The sequence below is a fragment of the Alexandromys fortis genome, unplaced genomic scaffold (genome assembly GCF_014885135.2).
Source record: "Alexandromys fortis isolate MF-2015 unplaced genomic scaffold, M_Fortis_MF-2015_v1.1 scaffold_20, whole genome shotgun sequence".
NCBI lineage: Eukaryota > Metazoa > Chordata > Mammalia > Rodentia > Cricetidae > Alexandromys > Alexandromys fortis.
In genome coordinates, this window is record NW_026067903.1 from 14,330,029 (window position 1) to 14,353,174 (window position 23,146).

Genomic DNA, 23,146 nt, shown 5'->3' on the forward strand with positions numbered 1-23,146 from the left:
GGACCATTGTTAAGTAGCAGAGTTGAGGATGAAAAGGATATTGTTAGAAAAAGGAGTATCCACAAGACCCAAGGTTTTGCTTGTATTGGCTTTTGAATTTGTTGGACTTTTCCTGATTTGTTTAAATGAGTTTAAAAGAGCTAGACTCTTTATAAGATAGGTTCAAGACTATTGAAAAGAGGGTTGTCAAGATTAAAAGTAACTTTGGTCGTACAGTTAGGTACCTTTAGATTCCCCACTGATGAAATAGATCTGCAGAGATTAGAAGACAAATTCCATCTTCACTGTGTACACAGAGCAGGGACTCAGTTAAATATGTGGACAGCAGTGTAATCCAAAGAAATAAATTTCGACTCAGTCTGTGACTGAGGCAAATTTTAGGTACTAGATCTACTCTTATTATTATTATAATTTTGTATGGCTCATACCTCTCCCCACCTAGTGAGAAGGAGCAGAAATGTCAAAAAGATGTTTTGGGAGGAATATTTATAACAAAAGACAAAGATAAGGTGAACCCTGGCATAGCAGAGAATTAATCTATCCTAAAAGAATAAGCAAACCAGTATGCATAAATCTAGTAAAAGAAGGATGCACGGAGAAAAACTGTGACCCAGAACAGGGTCTTCTCAGAACATTCTGACCAGTTTTCACTTCTGCTGTTCATGGCATGTTGTCTGAAGAGGCATTTCCGGTCTTTTATTGGTTCACAGAAGTATGTTGTCTGAGCCAAGATGCTGAACTCATTTTTTGAAGGTATTTTTATTAGTTGTTTGGCAGTTTTCATACAATGTGTTCTGATCATGTTCATCTCTCATCCCCCAACTCTTCTGAGATTCCCTAGGCCTTTCCCTACCCATCCAAATTTGTATCCTTTTCTTTTTTTAACCCATCAAGATGCATGTGTCCTGCCCATGAAATGTGGCTTCCTGTTGAAGTGAGTGTTGATTTACCAGGGGTTACACCCTTTGCGAAAACGCACCCTCCTCCCAGCAGCTGACTGTTGGCAATAACAGCTTCGTTACAGGTGGGAATACATGCGCAAGCCTCGTATCATGCTAGGCTTTTGGCTGGATTGTGCATGCACAGCTCTTGTGCATGCTGTTACAACTGCTGTGAGTTCGTGTGTGCAGCTGCCCTATGTTATCGAGAGCACAGTGAGTCATTGTCATTTACTGTCTCAGGCTCTTACAGTCTCTCTGTCCCCTCCCCTTCCTGCACTGATTCCTGAGCTTTGGGAGGAAACAGTGCAGTGTCTGTATTACTTATAGAGGAGAGCATTGTGCAGTCACTTATTCTTGGCTGCTGGGCTCTTTTGGCACAGGATGGCACAAGAATGTCAGGTCATATATGTGACTTATGCTATGTTTACAGGTATCATTTTTTCTCTAGGTAGAGGAGTGGTGTAACTGGATCTTTCTTTTCTGTCTGCACTTCCCAAATAACCACTCTAAGACTTAATATTAATTACAAATTGTTTGGTAGATGGCTTAGGCTTATTAATAACTAACTTTTTCATCTTAAATTAACCCATTTCTAAATATCTACATATTGCCAGATGCCCTGTGGCTTACCAGTAATGTTTTGACATCTTACGCCTTTGGTGACTGCTGGCATCTTCCTGACTCTGCCTTTCTTCTCTTTGTAACTCTATTTGGATTTCCTGCCTGGCTGTATTCTGCCTAACTATTGGCCAAAGAACCTTCTTTATTAGCCAGTGATAATAACATATATTCACAGCATAAAGAGAGACATGCCACATCAGAGTGGAGTTTGCTTATTGTGTGACCCCCATTGTTTGAATGAAGTTATGCTTCCCTAAATCCATAGTGCAACAGGGATTGAAATGTGTTCTTCCTCTCCTTGCAGCTCTCCACATATTGTCTGGTTACCTGGATGGTTTAGATTCTCTAAGTATCCTTACTTAAGAAAGAGTGTTTCCATGTCTTGATTTTGTAATTATTTTGTCTACACTGACTATTGACAGTTTATTATATTGGCTGTTCAGCCATGCTGCCAACAGGTGAATAATCAATATACTATAATTAGCCATGTAAGTGTCACTCACTTTCTTACTTTTCATTTTTAAATGGAGACTGGGAAAGCATTACCAAGCATATGCCCTAAAGCCCCAATAATTCAATATCCTCTTCTTTCGCTGCATTTCATCCCATTTGCAGCATCTCAGAGGTCGACTTACTATGCTAACTCTTGCCAGAGCCTTTGGTCCCAAACTTATCCCTGAGAGACTTGTAACATCATCTAAACTTTGCTGATTGAAGCTATTAGGAACCTCTACAGGCTAAGTTGTCTTGCTTCATAGCAGAGAAAAAAAAAAACATAGTGCATCACAGTCAGTGTATCCCAGAGCAACACCCTTCTGCTGATTACAAAATGAGTCAGAGTTTCCGTGAGGATGCAACTAAAAGAAGGCTTGTTGTTTTCATCTAAACCAGCACATATTGGGAGAGGGATGTCAACAGTCTGCTCTCTAAGTATTCCAGGTCTGAGAATTTTGTGTGGCCCAGCAGGGACAGCCAGGCCTGATATTGGAGACCTATGCACACAACTATCAGGTCAGGTTATCCTGGAAGCTATAGACCCTGGTGCTACGTATCCCACACCCTCAGATTAGCTCAGCCTTTTTCATGTACTTAATTTCTTTCCCTGAATCATATGGTCCATATGCATTCAGCCCTAACACCCACTATAGGATGATTTTGATGATAGTCTCTGGTCTTTCTGAGTCCTTGCTAGCTTCTAATTGCCCAAAGCCAGTAGATATCCTGCTTGGATAGATGTTCTGCATAAAACTCTAATGCACATTATGATTTATTCAGTCCAGTCAGTTTTAAATTATTTAGGTTACTTGCCTGCGACAAAATGTACATACATAGTTCAGGCCACACTTGAGGGGTTGTTCAGTTAAAAACAAATAATTTAAAAACACTCGAATTGATCCATACCATAATGTTGCCTGAAATCAATTCCTTTTCTACATAATTTCCACAACAGGGGATCAGAAGTAGTGTCACACATCACAGGGAATCAACAGAGCCTGCATTAGTCCAGATTGTAGCTGTGTTCCTAGATGCAATGAATGTGCTCCACCATGAGCAGCCACAGTTGGAAAAAATGAATTTCATTGTACTGTATCTTCTGTTGCCTTCAGGTGTTTGCCTAGCTGAAGATCAGTCTGTGTGCCTTGGAATTAATTTCACCCGTGGATCAGCTTCCAAGTGTGTTTTATTCTACCACCTGTCACTCTTGCCTCTCGTCCTCCCTTACCTATCTCATTTACTATTCTTCCTAGTAGACTTAGCTCCAATGTTTAACCTTGACTTTACCTATTCAACTCTATTCTTGATATTCATATTCTTTATCCCAAAGGGCTCCTGTTTTCAACTATGACTAATTATTCTTATCGCTTTTATCTCTTGAGATTTAGACTTAGGTCAAAGTGTCTCCTGTGCCTCTTCACTTGGCTGCATTGTAGAATCTTAATGTTCAACCAGATCAAAATTAATCTCTCTCTCTCTCTCTCTCTCTCTCTCTCTCTCTCTCTCTCTCTCTCTCTCTCTCTCTCTCTCTCTCTCTCTTTTTCCAGTGCAGGTATTTCTCATGCCAGGTGGAGCATATGTAGTTTCATTCTAAACCTAGGTATTCTGAGCCAGAAACCAAAGATGAATGTTTGATTCTCTGCCTTATCCCCTGTGCAATCTGTCATCGTGTGTTTCTGTGCACCAAGCTACTACCTTCTCTACCCTCAGCAACTGAAACTATTTTATGATAGCTGTTTTTACTTTCACTGCACCGTACTTGCTATGCTATTCAGCTTCCAAAAGCAGACTTATATTTTTAACTTGCAGATAACCATTGTGAGTTGATGACTCCACCTTACCTGACCCTTGACTTTTTTAATCTTTATGAATAAATAGTATTGTCTACTCTATCCAGCCTATTCAAGACCAGTTTATGAAATATTATGTCATTCTTTCTCTTTCTAAAAATTGCTTAGATAGGTTTTATTCATGATGGGTGTACTCTCTTTTCCCACTTATATTTAGGGGACAAATTATCAATTTAAAAGTATCTCCTCATCATGATGGTCTCAGGTTAGATATCACATACAGATAAAGGTTTTCTTCCTAAACCAACAATCCCCCACCAAACACACCCTTTCTCTGTCTCTCTGTCTCTTCACACAAAGTTTCTCATGCCCTCCTATTTGTTCATCTCCTCTCTCTTACATTTTTTTCTCTCCCTTTCCCTGCTCACACTCTCATTCTCCCCAACCTGTTCATCCCTCCCCACCCTTTCTCTTTTCCCCCTGCCGTTCATGCCTCTCTATAATCTACTATATTTTAATCTCTCTTTGTCCATTTAGGCTGTTTCAGCAAAATAGGAAAGAAAAGGAGCTTCTTTTTCTTCTAATACATAGAGTAGATGAAGTCCAAGATGAACCACAGGAAGTTCATTTGTCCTGTGGAGATTCCTCTATCTTCCAATATGGCACCTTATTATGACACCCTCCCAAAGGGAAGAATGCTATGCCCTCACATGGCCGAGGTGGCAGGCTAAGGTAGCAATGTTCTGCCTAAAGCATCTGCTTTAAGTCTCTTAATGTCTTTGAAACAGTAGGAGCCACACTCAATCACCACCAAATAGTAGGATCTCAAAGTGCCCTTCCATCAGCAACATTTAAATCTTGTAATTTAATCCACTGTAATTACGAGTTGAACTAATTTTCTTTGTTTATTTATTTTTACTGCCGAGGATCGAAATCAGGGCTTTGGGCAGCCCAGTTAAGCACTTTCCCACTGTCTTATACGCCTGTCTTAGTTACATTCTCATTGCTGGGATAAAATAACTCAACAAAAACAAGAAAAGGTTTATCCTAGATGATAGTGCCAGAGGTATATAATCCCTCATGGGAGGGGAAACAGAAGAACAGTTGAGGAAGCTACGGTGTAAGGGCAGGAGACTCTCTAGTCATATTGCATCCCCAGTCAGGAAGCAGAGCATGAAGAGGAGGCCTCAAGATCTATGCCCAGTGACCCACTTCATCCACTGAGATGCCAGTTTCCCAACCTTCCCAAATAGCACTGTCAACTGGAGACCAAGTATGCAAACATTTTAACCCATAGAGGGCCTTTTACATTCAAACCACAACAACCCTAATCTTAAAGTAATCATTTCAAATTCGCTTATTGGTTAACTGACTCCATTCATGCAGTGGAGTTTGGGATGGATGAGTTCAGGACTCCACGTGTCTTGTTGATTCTTTCCCATCCCCAGGACACTAAATGATATAGAAAAAAAAAAAAAAGAAACCACTCTATATACTTCTTGCAAAAGTAAATATACTTCCAATTATTTTCTCTTTCTTTTCTCACCTTTCCATTCCTATACCCTTTCTTTCCTTTGCCCCTCTTCCCCAAAAGCCACTGTGTTAGGCAGCAAAGAATATTTAATGATATCCGTATCTCCCATCTTCGGCCCCCACACTGTGATATCTGTGTTGTGCTTTTATAATTCTCTATGTGCATTCCTTTGCTGAGAGAACAGAACACATTCTCCAAATGCATCTGTAAGACAACGAGTATTGTTGGTAGAGATGCACGGCAAGGTTCCCTGTGTTTGGCATAGGTGCTGTGTTGGAAGTTGTTGCTTCTTTTACTCTAAAGACCGTATTTAGATATCCTTGTCACCAGAAGTTTTAGAGACAGAACATGGGCCCTGGCAACTCTAATAAAGGAAAGCTTGAGTACTTGTCCACGATAGATCAATTAAACAGAAAAACCAAGAAAACAAAAACATGAAAAGCACGTAACACTATCCCTTTAATATGGCTGTATTACAAAGAGGCACAAAGAGTTCCAGGAAGCATCTTAAGTCCCAAGTCTATCCCCAGTGCCCCGAGATGAGATCAATGTTTAAGTGAAGAACTAAGGATATCACATCTAAACAGTCCAGGCAAGGTGTGGGTTCACCATTGACTCGTTATTATCTGGATTTCAGCCTCAACCTGTAAGGTAGTCGCTATTTGAGATTTCTTTCAGGGAAACAAGTTCCCCTCTGGTTGCTACTCTTTCTTTTTTACAGCATGAGATTCCTTTGGGAAATTCCCATTTCTTTCTGGATCCGGTGTTTCAATAGTCTCATAATCAGATTGAGAGACACAGGTGTCTCTTTAGAATACCTCCATGTCTTCCAGGTCAGTTATAACATGAAGAACAGGAAGCAGGCTTATAATCTGTATTTATCTATAAACAAGATGGTATAGTTTGGGGGAATGAATAAGACTCATACACCCAGATTATAGACAAACTATGGGGCAGAACAGCAAAAGGGAAAAGTGAGGAAAGCAGGAGTCTACATCACTCCCGGCTTTGCAGCTATCACCCAGTCTCTAGGTTGGCGATGAATGGTTTATCCTACACTATTCATCTTTATATTAATGATAACATCTTCTTCCTGGTCATTAAGCTTTCCTAGAGTTATTGCAACACTCCTGAACAGAGCCAACAAAATGTATTAGAGCTTTACCTCTACATTACAGGGTCTTCTCCTTTCGGGGTTATCTTTGTCCTTTGAAATCTAAACATTTTGCTCCTGAGTTAAGATGGAGGGGAATATTTCCTGTGCCTTGGGGTCATCAAGTCCTTAGCCTAATCTACATTTCAATTTTCATACAACTAGAACCTTCAAGATTCTTTCATGAGTTACACAAATTGATGTATGGCCCATTAGAAATCTGCCAAGTAGAAGCCAATCTGAAGTACAGCAAGCTTATAGATGTCTACCCACAAAATGAAATGAAATGAAAAAATGTTCTTTTTGTTCTTTTCTATTCTGGGAACTTGCCTTTGATTGTCACAGAGATGTTTATGTTTCTCTGTCCATGATACATTTAGTTCTCTGTCTTCTTACCAAGAAAACACAGTCATACCTGTTTGACCTTTGTGTCCAACAGCCGTTTGGCACAGCACCTCTAACTAAACAGACCTCTGGGAATCACTACACTGTACAAAACCCATCTTACCAGGTTTATTCTGTGAAAAGAGAGATAGCTATTGAAAACTTACAAGCTGAAGTCAGTATTTAATTGGTTCTGTTTTCGCTGTTGCTGCAAGAGATAGAGATAATTCAAAGGGGGTAAAGATGAGCTTGGAAGTCTTTACCAACATGGTAGCTATGCATTCACCATAATGTAGTAGTAAATATGATTTATGTAGCAAATCATAAAAAAGATAATATGGAAGAAATGTTATCATAAAAGACAATATATTTAACAGGTATTTAATATTATATGTAATATTAAATATATTTAACAATATATTTAATAGAAATAGTGCATAAATTACCTCCAAAATTTATTTAACTCTTCCAGGTGGCTTTTACAGATTAGAGAAATAAAGTGGAACAGGACCTTGTAATTAAAAGAAAACATTAAAAGGGGAATTTTAGTGTATATCTGCTTCTTTTGTTTTTGTACCACTGAGACTCTGCCAAGGACTTTAAGTTTTTGAAATAAGTCTAAGACATGGGATCAGTGTGTTAAAGCATTAACGTTATCAGAGCCCCCAGAAACCACACTAGCAGGATCAGCCCAATGCCAGCCCAGTTTAGAGCAGGATCCAGGCTTGACAGGACTACATAGCCAAACCTTGTTTCAATAAAGCCACACACACACACATGGACATGGACACGGACACGGACCCTAAAGGAAAAGGCTACTGTGTGATACATATCAGGGACAGACATACATGATTGAATTCATTAATCTCCAAAAGAAGAATATCTCTAGGGTGCAAGGGCACTTAGGGAATACTGTGAAGGTAAAGAGTCTTTAGACTACTCAGGACTCATTCAGAAGTCCAGAAACGTTACCAGTCTGCTCTTACAAACATTGTCTTGTTTGATGTGTTACATTCTGTCAGCCTGTTCGTGTATGACAAGTCATAGTGGATTAAAACATATAACCGAATTCAATACACATGTTTTTGAGTGCATTTGATACAACCAGGATTCTGACAACAGAGTTGCTGTCAGTTCAGAAGACTGGTGCTGATTCTTATTTGCAAATCCAAGGCATTATGACTTTGTAACACCTTCCTTTACTTTTGAACATTACTAGGTATCTTCTATGGGCAAATATTAAGGACAAACTGATGCACAAAAAAAAAAAAAAGAAAAAAAGATTCACTCTGCCCAAAGATGCCTTCCCCATAACTCCAGACAATGACTGAAGCTTCACTCGTCTCACGGTGTCCTACATGGCCCACATTAGTCAGAAAATGGCTGTTGATTATTCTGAAATACGATCAGCTATGAGATCACAGGGGAACTTTAATCTGAGCTGCCTTCCTACTCCAATTCAATAAAGGCCCATTTATTGTTCCTGAAAAATAATACAAAGTGTTTTCTCTAGTCTGTGCTGGCTTGGTTTAAGATTTGGATTAATATTTCATGCTTTTATGTTTGTCCCTTGGTTATTTTAAAAAAGAGAACACTGAATTCATTATTTTCATCAAGGAATTGTGTGTGTGGTGTGCAGCGGCCTTCATGTATACCAAGAAATCACTGACCCACTGTCAGGAAAACATGCTTTGGAAAGTGTTTTTCCAGAAATGGAGATGCATTTGCACAAATTGCTTCCCTTTTTCTCTTGGCGTCTCTTGTTAGCAGCAGAATGCATTTCATATGATAGCTGGAGGGGTTAAGATACACACCAAGGTCAAGGACCTCAACATAGCCATCTCGCATGCACAGGGATGAAACCTACAGCATTTGCCTCATTAGCTTCCTGTCCCCTCCTGAGTTAACCAGCCATAGGCAATTGGAGAACTCTGAAGGTTAATTCTTTCTGCCCATAGGTAGAGTTACAGCTCAGTGGACTAAGCCCTTAAAATGTTAACACTCCAACCAAGAAATTTTAAGTGGTAAAAATGGCAGGTAGTACAGAGAGGTTAAACACGTTGAAAATGAGTTTAAAGCAGACTTACCACCTCCCCCTGCCCCCAGCAGCTGCATAAAATAGTCTAAAACTTTTACAGAGGTTATAACTCGAAACATGTTTCAGCCATGTGATTGCCAGGAACTATTAAAATAAATAGCACAAATAGGGCAATTAAATATAGATACTAACAGCTTCAAAACCACAGCAGAGGAAACGAAGCAGCCTTGTTTTTCCATCTAAAAACACCCAGGTGACGTTATTTGGAAGGAGAGCACATGCTTGTTTTGAAAAGCTGTATATAGAAAAGACAAACAAAACTGACAAATTAAAATCATTTCTGACCACGGGGGAGTCCTTCCCTAAGCTAGTCAGAGAGCTGCAATGTGCCTGTTTAATCCCCTACAGACCAGTTTAGATAGGATACAACGAAGGACACAGCCAATCAGCCGCTATCTGGGTATCATGTCTCTGCTGGACACTGTGTAGGTCTCAGGTCAACCACTAAGAGGCACCCTTATCTCTTCTCCAGACTCCTGTGTCTGGATGGCACAGCATACTGTGAGAACTCAGGCAAGTCTTTCTGGTGACATCTCACATAGGAAATCATCACTGGCAGGACTGAGTTCAGTGCAGTAGTCAGGGTGCTCACGGTAAATGACAAATGAACCTCAGAGTGAGCTCGTCTGCCTGGAAAGAGCAAACCAGACAGTCATTTGCATAATTATAGATGAAGATAAAAAAGTCTTTGTCCATTAGCACTGAGGGTACTGGTAAGGATTTGGAACTTCAAAAAGGGCATGTTTAGATTTATTACGCATTGTCACATGTGCTCTTTGCTAGAAATTTTGAATGCTCTTTGCTAGAAATGTTGAATGTTTCTTTACTCCTTTCAATAGATAGTTGAAAAGCAAAAATAAAATATTCAGGAAGGACAGAATAAGAATTTCAAGTGAGGGGGCCCATCTAGGCAGGCTTGCCCATCATCATAGTCTTAATACACTGTTATTAGAAACAATGAAATAGTGGCCCCGGTTTGCAGTTCACAGGATATCTTGTGATTGATGAGTACAAGTGACTTCTTTAGAGAAGGCAAATTCTATTTGCAAGGAATAATTGTATAATGATATTATCAGTATAATTTAGGTGACAGTGGAATAAATCATTGTGAACAAAGAGTGTTTTACCTATTCTGGTTGCTTCTAGGATGCAGATGGGAAATATGTAGAGACCTTAGAATCATGTTACTAAAATGACTCCTTAAAGATCAAGAATGTGTCAGGATGTAGAGAAATGCTGCAGATATTCATGCGATGTAACCTTTCCAAACAGGTGTTGTTGCAAAGCACATTCTCGCATACAAATCCTAAACTTTTTATCCAATTTAATTTTCAGAACTTCTTTCAAATAGTTAGCAACCTTCTAGATGAAGAAAACAAGGAGAAGTGGGAAGATGCCCAGCAGGTAAGGTTGAGATTGTCTTAGAATTTATGATGAGGTTGACTAGATGCATAAAATACATGAAAAGCCTATAGTTTGATTCTCCAAGAGTATAAAAGTATTTTAGAAATGATTATCAGTGAAAACACATTAATTTTACAGAAACCAATTCATGTTTTAAAATCTCAGCCCATGGGAGGGATTTTGTGTGAATATATGAGGAGGGGGAGAAGGATGTTTATCTAATTTGCACCTTCAAGGAACTAATATATGACAGCTTTATACTTGAACACTAGACCTCTATCTGGTTTTAGATAATGGGAAAACAAGACAACCTAATTGCATATATCCCAATAGAAGTGCTCTGCTATTTGCTAATGAGAAAAACAATTGCAAGGAATTCAGGCTTCACAGAATCTGCCTCATGTGTACAGATGTGAATTCTTGTTCAGAAAAGAGTTGTGAGCATCAATCCCGTGCATAATCATGTTCAGATTATACTTACTGCTATGCTTTGTCGATCGTCAGGCTTCTTTAGTGACTTAGGTCCTTCAAAATTGTCCTGACCTGTCATCCTGTCCTAACTGTAAGACTTATTTGCCTACAATGCAAAAGGTGCTTTCCAGGGGGACAGAGGGGAAGTATAGTTTTTAAATTACCATGGGAATGTGATATAACTGAGCATGAAATTGCTTTAAGTTTATCTTTGACTCTGGTCAAAAAAAAAAATCCCAAGATTAAAAAACTCCAGAAAAACAGAATGAGCATTTACTGAAGCTCATATAAACTGTCCACATTCTTTCTCATTTCTAACCACATTTGAGGCCCTCAGAAGTGAAACATGCCTTTTATTCCAGCTATGATCGAAAATCCACAAATAGCACAGCATAGTCAGCCTCATTATCAGGGACCAACGCTGTGCTTTTGCCCAATGCCAGGGCAAAATCACCTTTTCGTGTAAAACCTTGGTCTGTCTTTTTCTGCTCCTTTGAATTATACACTTGTCCTTAGCCTTCGCCTAGAGGGCAGCATTGTTCCCTAACTGTAAGGAGGTGGTGTCTTCACACAGAATACAGCTGTTGTAGCAGAGCGTATCTTTCGAGAAAGCTATTAATTACAGGTATATTTAGAATGGATGTATAATTCTCTATTTAAAACCAGGCTGCAGTTCCTCACATGGTGTTCTTTAGCAGGAGGTCACAACTTGAGCAAGTAATGAATAGTATCATGCATTCTTATCAATGGAAAAATCATGAATCCATAATTTGTTGAGTTGTGATTTGAGATTGGTTCTCTTTTTTTTAATACATTTTTCAATTCAAATGATCCTTAATGATGTTTTAAAATGACAGTGTGAAATTTTAAAGGAAGCTATTTTGTAGCTTTCACTATGGTTATCATAATTACAGCCACATGGTAAACTTGAGTGGCACAAAAGGTGACTTCTTAAAAAAAAGGGGGGGCAGGGTTAAAATCAACCAAAAATAATCCTTCTGACCCCTCTTTATCTTAGAGAAGTAGACCTGCAAATAAATCTTTGCGTAAATGTAGAAAACTGAACAACTCTGTTATCAGAATCTTACAAACAGTATGTGCATTTCTGAAAAATACAGCCATCCAGAGCCCACTGGCTAGCCATCAATCCCAGTTAAAGAGATTTCAGTGGTATTTAGATAAAAAATCCTTACTGAAAATATAGCCTACTGAAGTGAAAGAGGAATGTATTTTATAAAAATGTACCACACACCCCATATACCCCTATACAAATACATACACACAGAGACACACACATACATAGACATTGTGGCAGGTGTTGACGGTAGATTTAAGTGATGTAAGTTTTGATTCTAAACTTTATATAAGGAAGTCCACTCTCATGTCTCTATCTCAGGAGGGTGCAAACTGCATCTGATTAACTAAATTCAGCTGGTGTCTATTATGTAAACAACATTGTTCATCACCTGCTACCAATAGCTGTTCTGCAGCGAGGAGAGAAGTGGCTTGTTTCACTAAAGTCCCTATCACCAGAAAACTGTGAAATACTTACCATAAGGCCCTTATCAAAACAGCTTGCCAATTCCATGCTCTATAATATTAGGAAAATAATAACTAAAACCTAGACCCTTGCCAACGTGAAAAGGCCTGCAACCATGATGGAAGACAATGAAGAGCTTCGTTCTGAACAAGCATGAAGTCAGAGGGCGCACGGATGACAGGCAGCCACATAGACTGGAGCCCTGCATCCTTTAGAGAGGCACAAGACACAGCACCACATATGTGTCTTCAGGCTAAACAGTTGCGTGTCCTGCGATAGGGACTTTCCCCGGCTTCTGTCATACACTCATCATCTTGGTAATTGCGCCATCTATCTTCTTGCTAATTGGCTTTCTCCAAAGGAAAATAAGCTTCTCTACCCTTCCAAATGCTATGCAATTTGGAACTGGGAGACAATTTTGAAACTTGAAGCCCAAGTTTCTGTGGCCATTGATTTAGGCACTGTACTCTCAAAAGACACAGAGGGACAGAAGCACCAACTACCAACTTCCCTGATGTTTTCATTTTAAGAAAGCGAGAAATTATTGGATCTCTAAGATGGCAGGAACTTTTCTTTTCAGTTTAGAAAGACTTGCCAAAGTTTCAAGGAGACTCTATGAGCCTTACTTACCATTACTAGTTTTCTAAAGCAAACACTTTAAGGAAGGGGAAGTAAAGGAAATGGAGGTGCTGTGTTCAAGAGTGAAAGTTAAGCCTCTTGTTTTTAATTTGCCTTCATCCCTCTGAGAAACAGGAAGTTCACACAGGGAAATAAACAGGACACAGTAGAATCAGGAAGTTTTCGAGCACATAGGAACGTCAGCCGTGACTGTCTAATGGGGATGATCACTTTAGAATTCCCATTTAATTAATAAATGTATAGGTGAGAAAAAGACTGACCTCCTAAACATTTCTGATGTTAAATACTGCAGTTTTCTGTGGAATATGTGTATATATAGGTGGATAAATTAATTTCATATATATGCCGTGTTTGATTTATAGAAGAAACAGTCATAGCCCTTTGCAAAATACACATATAGATTTACATCCTGTCCTGTTAATCCCCTTCCTAATCCACTTTGGGTGCCAGATGAAGATGGAAGTTACAAAATAAATCCCACACTAGCTCAGACTTGCATATAATAAAGGGCTATTCATTTAGGGGTAGACTCACAGATCATAGTCCTCTGCATGTGTGGGGCACAAGAACTGAATCCAGAAGCAGGTAGAGAGAGAGAGTGAGTATATGCTTTACTTCAACATTTATAGTATTATAAGAAGCCACGCCCAAGTGGGCTGGTATTTTAAAGGCTACTGGCTAAAGGAATTCCTACAGCACCTCACAGCTCTTGCCTTATGCTATCCAGGAAATGAGGTCTCTTCCTCTCCCACTCGGGAATTTATAAAATAAAGTAGCTGGAATTCGAAGCACATAATTTTCCCATTTAGATGCAGCAGTGATGCAAATGCTTACATGGGATAGAATGTATATATGTTCTTGGATGTCTTTGTTGTTACATACGCTAAGAGCTTTTGTCAGGTTATGGTATGGTTGAGAAAACCAGTCCTTTTGTGTGTGCGGTGCTGTTGGTGGGCATGCTCAAAGCGTGGGCCTAAGTTGACTTGCTATTAGGTAGATGCATAGGTAACTGGGTAGATAGGTGGAAAACACAGGTACAGAAGCACATAGATGACAGATGAGAGAAAAGACAGATTCTGCCTCCATTACTGTCCGACTTACATAATGACTTCAGCTACATTATTAGCCTCTTTGAGATTCTGTTTTTAGCCTACAATAAGTATAAAACTCTCATAGGTTTGTTTCCTTCAGGCACGCTTGTAAATTTTTTATATTATAGCTATGATTATAATCCTATAATTATTGCTATTGTTGTTCATATAATGACTAGTACAATTATTAGAAGTAAATATTTCTCACAAGGTATTGACTATCCAAAGATTTACTATTTTTAAATGTCTTCACGATAGCAGTAATACTTGTATTTTTCTTCTCATGTTCTCCATATAGATATTAAGCCAAAATCGCTAAATCCAATTTCAGTGTATTATTTTTAATCCAGGGGTTTTATGAAAAATAAAATGATGATATTCGTGTGTAGACAATCTACTAGACATTTTAAGTTTCCTTGAGCTTCTGGATAGATTAATTAGTGTATCATGTCACTTCCAAAGCTCTAGCTGTGTGACATCTGGTATCAGAATCAACTATTAATTTAAAAGCTAGCAGATGATTCCAGTTGTAAACATTTCTCCAAATAAAGCAGAACTCAATGGTGTTTTCATTATGTAAGGATATCTTGCTTTCTTGTTCTATATTTCTTTATGTGGACTTTTCATTTAGTATAACTTGCACTTATTTTTCCAGATTTATCCAGGCTCAATAGAGTTAATGCAGGTGATTGAAGATTTTATACACATTGTTGGATTGGGGATGATGGACTTTCAAAACTCATACCTAATGACTGGAAATGTAGGTAAGAAATAGGAGTATTACTGGAAATTTTACTGAAATTAAATGCCAGAGTTTGCAGCACACATTCTCAAATGTAATGTCTTTATTCAAGGCTTTAGGTGTATGTGGAGGAAGACATTGTGAAAATCCAATGGCTGTGTTTTAGGTAGACCAAGTCCCATGTACATTAAGTGTGTAGCTCTGTTTAAATACATATCATTACATCAGTTTCCTTAGGGAGAGATGAGGAAACATCTGCTCACCCAAGGTAGGGCACTAACTGCAGGACAAAGCAATATTATGTCACCTAAATCCAACCTGGGTAATCAATGTGTTTCCTATATCTACTTCTAAGAGCCTACATAAGGGATTACTTATAAGAGCCTGGCTAATCCAAAGGCTGCTGCCTCACTGAATGACCTACCCCTGTGTAAATGACAATTTACAAAAGCACCTTGCCTAGTTTCCTACCCAAAATGCACACAATTCCACCCAAAGGTCTTCTCTCTCCCAGTTGTTTACTAACCTGAAGGCAAGGCTTTTGTGTCTTGTAACTTTCTCAGCTTCCTGAGCTTTATAGCGGTTACATTAGCTACCGAAATCTTATGCGCTCCCTTGCTCGCTCCCTTCTCACCCTCCATGAGGGAATGTTTTAATGTGACACAAATGCCTACTTAAAATTTCTTCCCCTGCCTCTTACATTGCTTCTGTCCCCTCCTCCTTGATGTTGCTTGAAATCTGAAGAAGGTGATTTGGATGTCTAACCATTCTGGTATGCAACCAACATTCATCTCAATATCCATCATGGCTTATGGATACTGCTAGGAGTGAGATCTTCCCTCAGTGACCTCATGGCCCCTGTGAGTGACATTTTCCAACAATATAGTGCTTCTTTTTACAGACTCTTTCATTGTTGTCTTTACTGTTATTCTAAGATGTCCCAGATTTGTAAAACACTCAGAGGTTAGCATTATATTAATGAAATGATTTATAGAGTGTGGACAGGATTTCATATTGACTACTGACATTTTAAACAACTGTGAATGGATTTGTGGATTTGGAAGGAAGAAAGTAAAAAAGAAATTCTAGATCCAGTGAAGTATCACTTATTGTTTTATTGGAAGAACAATGTTAGACCCAGTGGTGTGGATGAGTTCACCATCCCATCTAGGCATCCATGATCCAAAGTCACTTTCCACTAACAAACCCTCAGCTTGATCACTCTGGGGCACAACTGTGTGGCTATGACATCTTTCTACCCATGATGGTCATGGTATGGATGGCTCATATTGCTTGACATACCTAAGGACTAAGGTGGAAAAAAGCTATGATCTAGGTTTTTCCTCCCATAGCTGGGCCTGTATTCTAGAGTCTGAGAGACTCTAGGCATTGCACCATGGCTTCAAACTGTCCATCTGCCACTAATGACAGCTAAACTGCCCCTTGAAAACATTCATATTAAGTATATTTTTTATTTGGAAACATCAGTTCAATTAAAATCTTGTTACATTTGTTTTTGAGTAACTTTGATAGGATCCATTGTCTGCTTCTCTTTTTATATCTTTACAAATTCCTTCATCACCCCCCAAGTGCTTTTGTGCCTTATAAACTCAGCTTATATGTGAGTTTAAATCATCCAGATATGCTAGAGCCCTCATCGTGATATTTAGAAAAATGTGAAGCATCATGCAAGTCTCAAGGGCACTGATGAAGTAATTTCTTTATTCTCCTAAGATCACATTTCTATCAAACTACGTGAGCTAGCCATCAAACCCCCCTGTAAAATGCACATTTTCCACACTAACTTTTTTTTTCCTGTAATCATTCAGTCCCTAGTTCTTTTGGTGATCTCAGTTGGCAATAGCTAACTGTCCCTAATGGCTTTTATGAGCTTGTCTATCAGGGCCTAATTTCCCCATACTGCCTTTGATTATTCAGCCTTTGTCTCAGGAAGGCATGAGTAGTTAGTTGAATTATTCAGTTTCTCTACTCCATGGCACTCTGACTGATCCCATCTGCAGCTATGTCTCACAACTATGTGAGCCAAACTCTAAAACCATTCATTTCTTGTTCAAAAGCCTTTCACAACCCAAACAATTACCATGGTTCCTTATACTGAACGATTAGTAAGACACACATCTGTGCATTAGATCATGAGTTTTCCTTTTTTGTATTAAAGGCCATAGTTAAGAAATATTTTCTATCACTTTTGTCTCCATCTCTATCTGAGTCTATCCAAGGTTCTATGTTTAGAGAGCCCACAAAGGACTTTTTAGTGCAGATGTAACTTCTACTTTTTTCCCTTACATATAGCTGGCTGCCGGAAACAGCAAGTCAACACTTCCATCTCGTTCTCTGTTCTCGATATTTTTCCCTCTGAACCAGAGACTACTGCAGAAGATAGTGTCTCCATGTGCACTTCCCATTTGCACTACCTTCCTTGTGTATACAAGTCCTTTGTAGGCAGAAACACGAGCCCAAGTTACAAATGTTATCACCCAGAGAAAGTGCTGTGCAGTTGCTACCACAGCCCACTAATAATCCCATCTCCTGTGTGCCATCTCCAGGGATTATGATATATTTTCTAGTTTGTAGGTCATTTAGAGGATACCCCATTCTTCAAATGAAAACCACAATTCTACAAGATAGCACCAGGGACTCTCCACATTTCAGGATTCTCTACTCTCAGGCGGCTCAGTATATGTATGCCAACCAAATGCAGTTGCATAGCAAGGGGCCCATACCTGTCACTACAGCAAGGAGACATATACCCCATATCATATGGGGCAAGGTAGCCATTTTGGAATTGTCCCCAAACATTTCAGTCCCAGGTACTGCTTTATCACCTAGTTTAGGAGCCATCCAACTGCTCTTCACAAAGGCATCTTTAAGTCTGTGAACCTTGTTCAGACTGCAGTTGTGTTACGCAGCTTTTCCTGAAAACATGTAAACAAATGTCTGTTGAATTGAGACAGGGCACCAATGACAGACTTAAAAAATATTCCATGGAAGTATGGCTTGATGAACTACCGTGTTTACTGGGCTTACTTACAAGAACATGGGTGAGTGGTTATTTGGTTATTTAGAGGATCATCAAAGGCACCTACATTACTGAGAAGCCCACCACATTGTGAATAAAACTCATGAAAATTCCATTTCTGGTATAGGAGGTCCTTCTGTCTATGTGTTGTTTTCATTGGTTAATAAAGGAACTGCTTTGGGTCTATAGAAGAACTGTGGGGGAACTGAGCTAGGCAGAGAAAACTAAACAGAATCCTGGGAGGAAAAAGACAGAGTGAGAGAGATGACATAGAGCTGCCAGAGACAGACACTGGGAATTTTACCGGGTAAGCCACTGCCACATGGCAGTACACAATTAATAGAAATGGGTTAAATTAATATAACAGTTAGCCAAATAAGAAGCTAGAGCTAATGGGCCAAACAGTGATTTAATTAATAGTTTCTGTGTGGTTATTTCGGGGTTAAGGTAGCCAGGCGGTGGGGATGAACAAGCGGGCCCTCCTCCTACACATTTCTGGAACTCTATCTAACATAAAGGTGCTCCAAGGGAGAATATACCTACCTGCAGCAGTTGTCTACTGCATATGTACCCTCATGCAGAGGCTTAACTTTCTGGATGTCCTGAGTCTTGTAAGGTTCTAAGCTTCTTTAGCCTTGTAGGTTTCATTGGCATCTCAAGTCTTATAACAACAGTCCCTCTCTCACCCAGGAGTGAATATTTCAGTAGAAATGAATCACACATTACATACTTATGAAGATATATATGCATACATACGTGGTTCCCTCTTCAGACACTTGTTTTAGTGTTCATAGGCTATCGTGGGTTTCTTCACACACTTCTGTAAAGCATGCTTATTTTTACATTTACCAAGCATTCCTTGCTATCTATCAAATATAATTTGAAATGTTAGACATCAATAATTTGGGGGAAATGAAGCTTCATTATCGTATATGCATTTTTCTAGGCTATTGAGTTGCAAAGTATCCTGAACATGTGTTAGATTTGTATGGAACATTACAGAATATTTCTAGGGGACACCTAGGTGTACTACTGTGGTGGTTTTTTCAAACACCTTCCAGGGCACAATGGATTGCTCAGATCTCTTTAATAGATTAAAAAATGGTAAGCACACACAAAAGTTGCTGCTACTGTAGCATTTCATGAGAGTCTGTAGAGGAACAACCCACACAAATAGTGTTTCCTACTGAGCTAACAATAATTGTATTGTGCAAATGGCATATTTCTCTTTGTAGATGAAAATTAGTAAGGAACAAAGAAATTGTCTTCTTGATTATTGCACAAATTGATTTCATGAAGATTTACAGTTTTATTATTTGCTTAAAGCTTCCTGTCTTAATTTTACTGTGATTAAGAAAGATTTTCTTTTATTCAGCGTGTTACAATTATCTTCACATAAAGGCAATGGAGTTCTGGATAAATCAGGGTTATTATTATTACTAATCTCAACACTTGTCTGTGGTGTTTGAGGCCTGTCTGTTTGATATAAAGATGTTTCAAAGATAAAATAATGAAATATATCACCAGATCAATATCAGACAGGTTTGGGGAATGTATTTTATTTTATTTTATTTTATTTTTTATTTTATTTTATTTTTTTTTTTTTTGGTTTTTCGAGACAGGGGTTCTCTGTGGTTTTGGAGCCTGTCTTGGAACTAGCTCTTGTAGACCAGGCTGGTCTCGAACTCATAGAGATCCGCCTGCCTCTGCCTCCCGAGTGCTGGGATTAAAGGCATGTGCCACCACCGCCCGGCGGGGGGAATGTATTTTAAAATTATATAAAGGAACCAAAACATATTTCAGAATCAATTATGTTTCAATTTTGGATTAACATATTTCAGAATAATAGCATATCAAATTACCTATAGAATTATTATTATTAGCTGCAGAGTATTTTGTCCATAACTAAAACATCATAAATATTTATTGCTTACCTTCATTTTAACTATTGTTGTATGTTTATTTTGTATAATTCATTTGCAATAAGATGTGTTCACTATATTTGTCACCCTTTATACCACTAAACTCAATTGCCTTTAATCTTGCATAAGAATATTCAGCTGTATTGAATTCTTATATAGTCTTATTATTCATAATCTAAAGCTTATATTCTATTAATAAAAATCCCAAACAAAATCAATGACTGACCACTGAAAAGAGATCTTACATATCCCTGATTTGCCTCCAAGCACTGCCTAAGACCTTGGTATAGCTTGGTGGTTGGAACTGGGAACGATTCTGTACAAACAGGAATTCTCAAGGTTTGTCTACTAGCATCAATTTGCATAATTCAGTGATGGATAATTGCAGAATGTACTGAAATGATGTACCTGAGCTTAGAACCCATAATGTAACTGCCTTCTAAGATGTCACTTTTGAGAACGGTAGTCTTTCTTTTTCCATTTTATTTATTCTTATCTCATACAATACAGCCTGACTACAGTTTCCCCTCCCTTCATTCCCCTCTACTCACACACCACCTCTTTTCCTTTATAAAAGAGCAGGCCTCCCAGGGACATCAATCAAACACAGCACAAGTTACAATATGACTAGGCACAAACCCTCACATAAAGGCTGGACAATACAACCCAGTAGGAAACAAAGGATCCCAGAACATGCCAAGGAATCAGAGCCCCGCCCACTCCCACTGTCAGAAGTCCTCCCCAACACCAAGCCAAGGGCTATAACATATATTCATAGGACCTAGTACAGACCTATTCAGGCTCCACAATTGCCACTTCAATCTCTATTAGCTGCCCCACTCACAATGAGCTCTGCTTAGCTGATTCTGCGGGCCATGCTCTCCCAGTATCCTCAATGCCTCTGGCTCTCATAATTCCTCTTCCTTACCCCCTAATAGTCTTAAAATAGTCTTAAGATTGCAGATAATAAGTTATGCTTAAGATTATAATTTTAATTCATCAAGTTAAAAAGGTCTGTGGTCCAATTAATTTGGTAGGGAAACTCATATATCTTCCAATAGTTTTCTTCCAAAACTGATTAAGTAAAAAGTTTCAACACATCTTTAATTAAAAAATATCTCCATGTGTATCACTTTCTAGTAAATGAAGATTTACTTTTTGCTAGAACTTGAATAAATAAGAGATTATAAGGAGAATGTCCAAGAATAGTCAGTTTTTCAAAAGATATATAATATCAATAAATTTAATATGGCATTTGGAAAAATAGTTCTCCAAAAAAGAGCTGAGCCAAATGAAGTAAACCTGGACTTCCCCTGAACCATGAATTCATCTGTGTCTACTCAACACTCATTTAAGATGTATTTTTCACAGTAACTCCCTGTATCATATTATATTTATTCACCTTGTCAAGATTAACATATTTATTTATTTTTGCTATGAAACAGTTCACAAATTTCCATGTCATCCTTGCTTGGGGAGCCATGCTAATCTCTGCATCGTTCCAATTGCAATGTATGTGTTGTTGAAGCATTCACAAGACTAGTCTAATTGTTTTAGATTTATACTTAGAACTATGTTGACAGAGGTCTATCCTGCCTGGTCCCAAAGTCGTTCAGTTCCAAAGAAACACACAGAAGCCTACATTAATTTTAAAATGGTTGGCCTATTAGCTAAGGCTTCTTCTTAATTCTACATCTTAAATTAACCCATAATTCTTGTCTGTGTTAACCATGTGGCTTGATACATTTTATCAGTGAGGCATTCTCAGCCTGCTTCTTCTGTGTCTGGGTGACAACAGCAGACTGAGCCTTTCCTCTACCCAGTATGCTCCTGTCCTGGTCAGCCCACCTACACTTCCTGCCAGATTACTGGCCAATCTACACTTTATTAAACCAATACAAGTGACAAATCTTTCCAGAATACAAGACCATTGTCCCACAGTAGAACTAAATAGGCATTCATTGAGCTGAATCCAAAGGTCAGCGATGTGTTATTTGTTGTTAGCCAATGGATTATGTTCAACTACAAAACAAAGTTATTGCAAAGCCTTTTGTTGATGTCACTAATACAAATGAATCGATTCAGATATTGTGATGCTCATCTGCCATCCCAGCAGTCAGAAACCGAAGCAAGAGAATTGTGAATTCTAGTACAGCCTTAACTCAGAGCAAGACAATGACTTACAATTTAAAAGGCAAACAGAGTTGTAGCCAACAAGCAAATATGTTTGGAGAGTAAAAAGTAATTGCATAGGGAACTAGGGAGAGGACTCAGCAGTATGAGCTGTTTTTCTAAAGGACCTGGGTTCAATTCCCCAGCCCCACATGGGGGATCACAACTGACAGTAACTCTAGTCCAAGGGGATCTAATGACCTTTGTCAGAGACCAGCTAAAACAAGGATACCACTTACCATGGAGGGGGCATGGGGATTAGAAAGATAAGTAAAGAGAATGAATATGTGAGTGAGCATAACAAAGAGAAGCATAGGATAGTCCTGGAAGAGCAACTCAGCGATCCCAATTGCTGAATTCTGACCTCTGAGTTCTGAGTACTGGGTCTGTCCTGTGTTTAATATTCTATACACTTTTATACCTCAATACAAAAATGAGGGAAGAAGGCAAAAGACTGTCTTAACCTGATGCAAAGGATGACTAGAATGGTTACTTGCTTCAATCCTTTCAGACATGAAACCATTAATTCTTGAGACAAGAATTCTGTTATTTAGGAAGTAAACCCACCCTAGGCCAAGTATCTTGAAGGCAGTCATTCTGTAGGTGAAACCTCCAAATTCAAAAGAAAAAAAAAAAACAGAAGTATGCTTGAATTCTTTGACCTTGGTCAGAGTGGAGAGGATACACCTCTACAGGCCATATTGATGTCCAAAACACCAAGTAACTACACCCTAAGTCAGGGTGTGTAGCCGTATCTGTTCTCTCTGACCATCAGACAGGTGAATAGAATTGTATCTTTGAGCCTCTGTTTGTCTGACTTCTGTGGGTGCCAGGCACACATATGAGCAGAGGTGTAAGTGCAGACAAAGATTCCATATATGAGAAAATTTTAAGCTATATAAAATACATAACAATTATCATGCTTTTCACTTGCCACATGAACCAAATACTGGAAATACATGATTGAAAGGCTAAGAACTATTTTTGGAGAAATGAACATTTGGTCATTTATGCTGGATTCTAAAATTTTGCTTTTTTTTAAGCCACTTAAGATGAAAGGAAGTGATTAGCAAGCAACTGGTTAGTTACATTTCACACCATTGTTTTCT

At 38.7% G+C, this 23,146-nt stretch overlaps 1 protein-coding gene across 1 annotated transcript in view; it reads left to right on the forward strand.

The window, feature by feature from the left end:
* Nucleotides 1-23,146, forward strand: part of Adgrb3 (adhesion G protein-coupled receptor B3) — a 709,539-nt gene that overhangs the window by 327,940 nt on the left and 358,453 nt on the right. Inside the window, exons 10-11 of the mRNA XM_050134810.1 lie at nucleotides 10,352-10,420; nucleotides 14,817-14,925. Coding sequence (XP_049990767.1) covers nucleotides 10,352-10,420; nucleotides 14,817-14,925 — 178 coding nt within the window. The remainder of the gene's footprint in view (nucleotides 1-10,351; nucleotides 10,421-14,816; nucleotides 14,926-23,146) is intronic.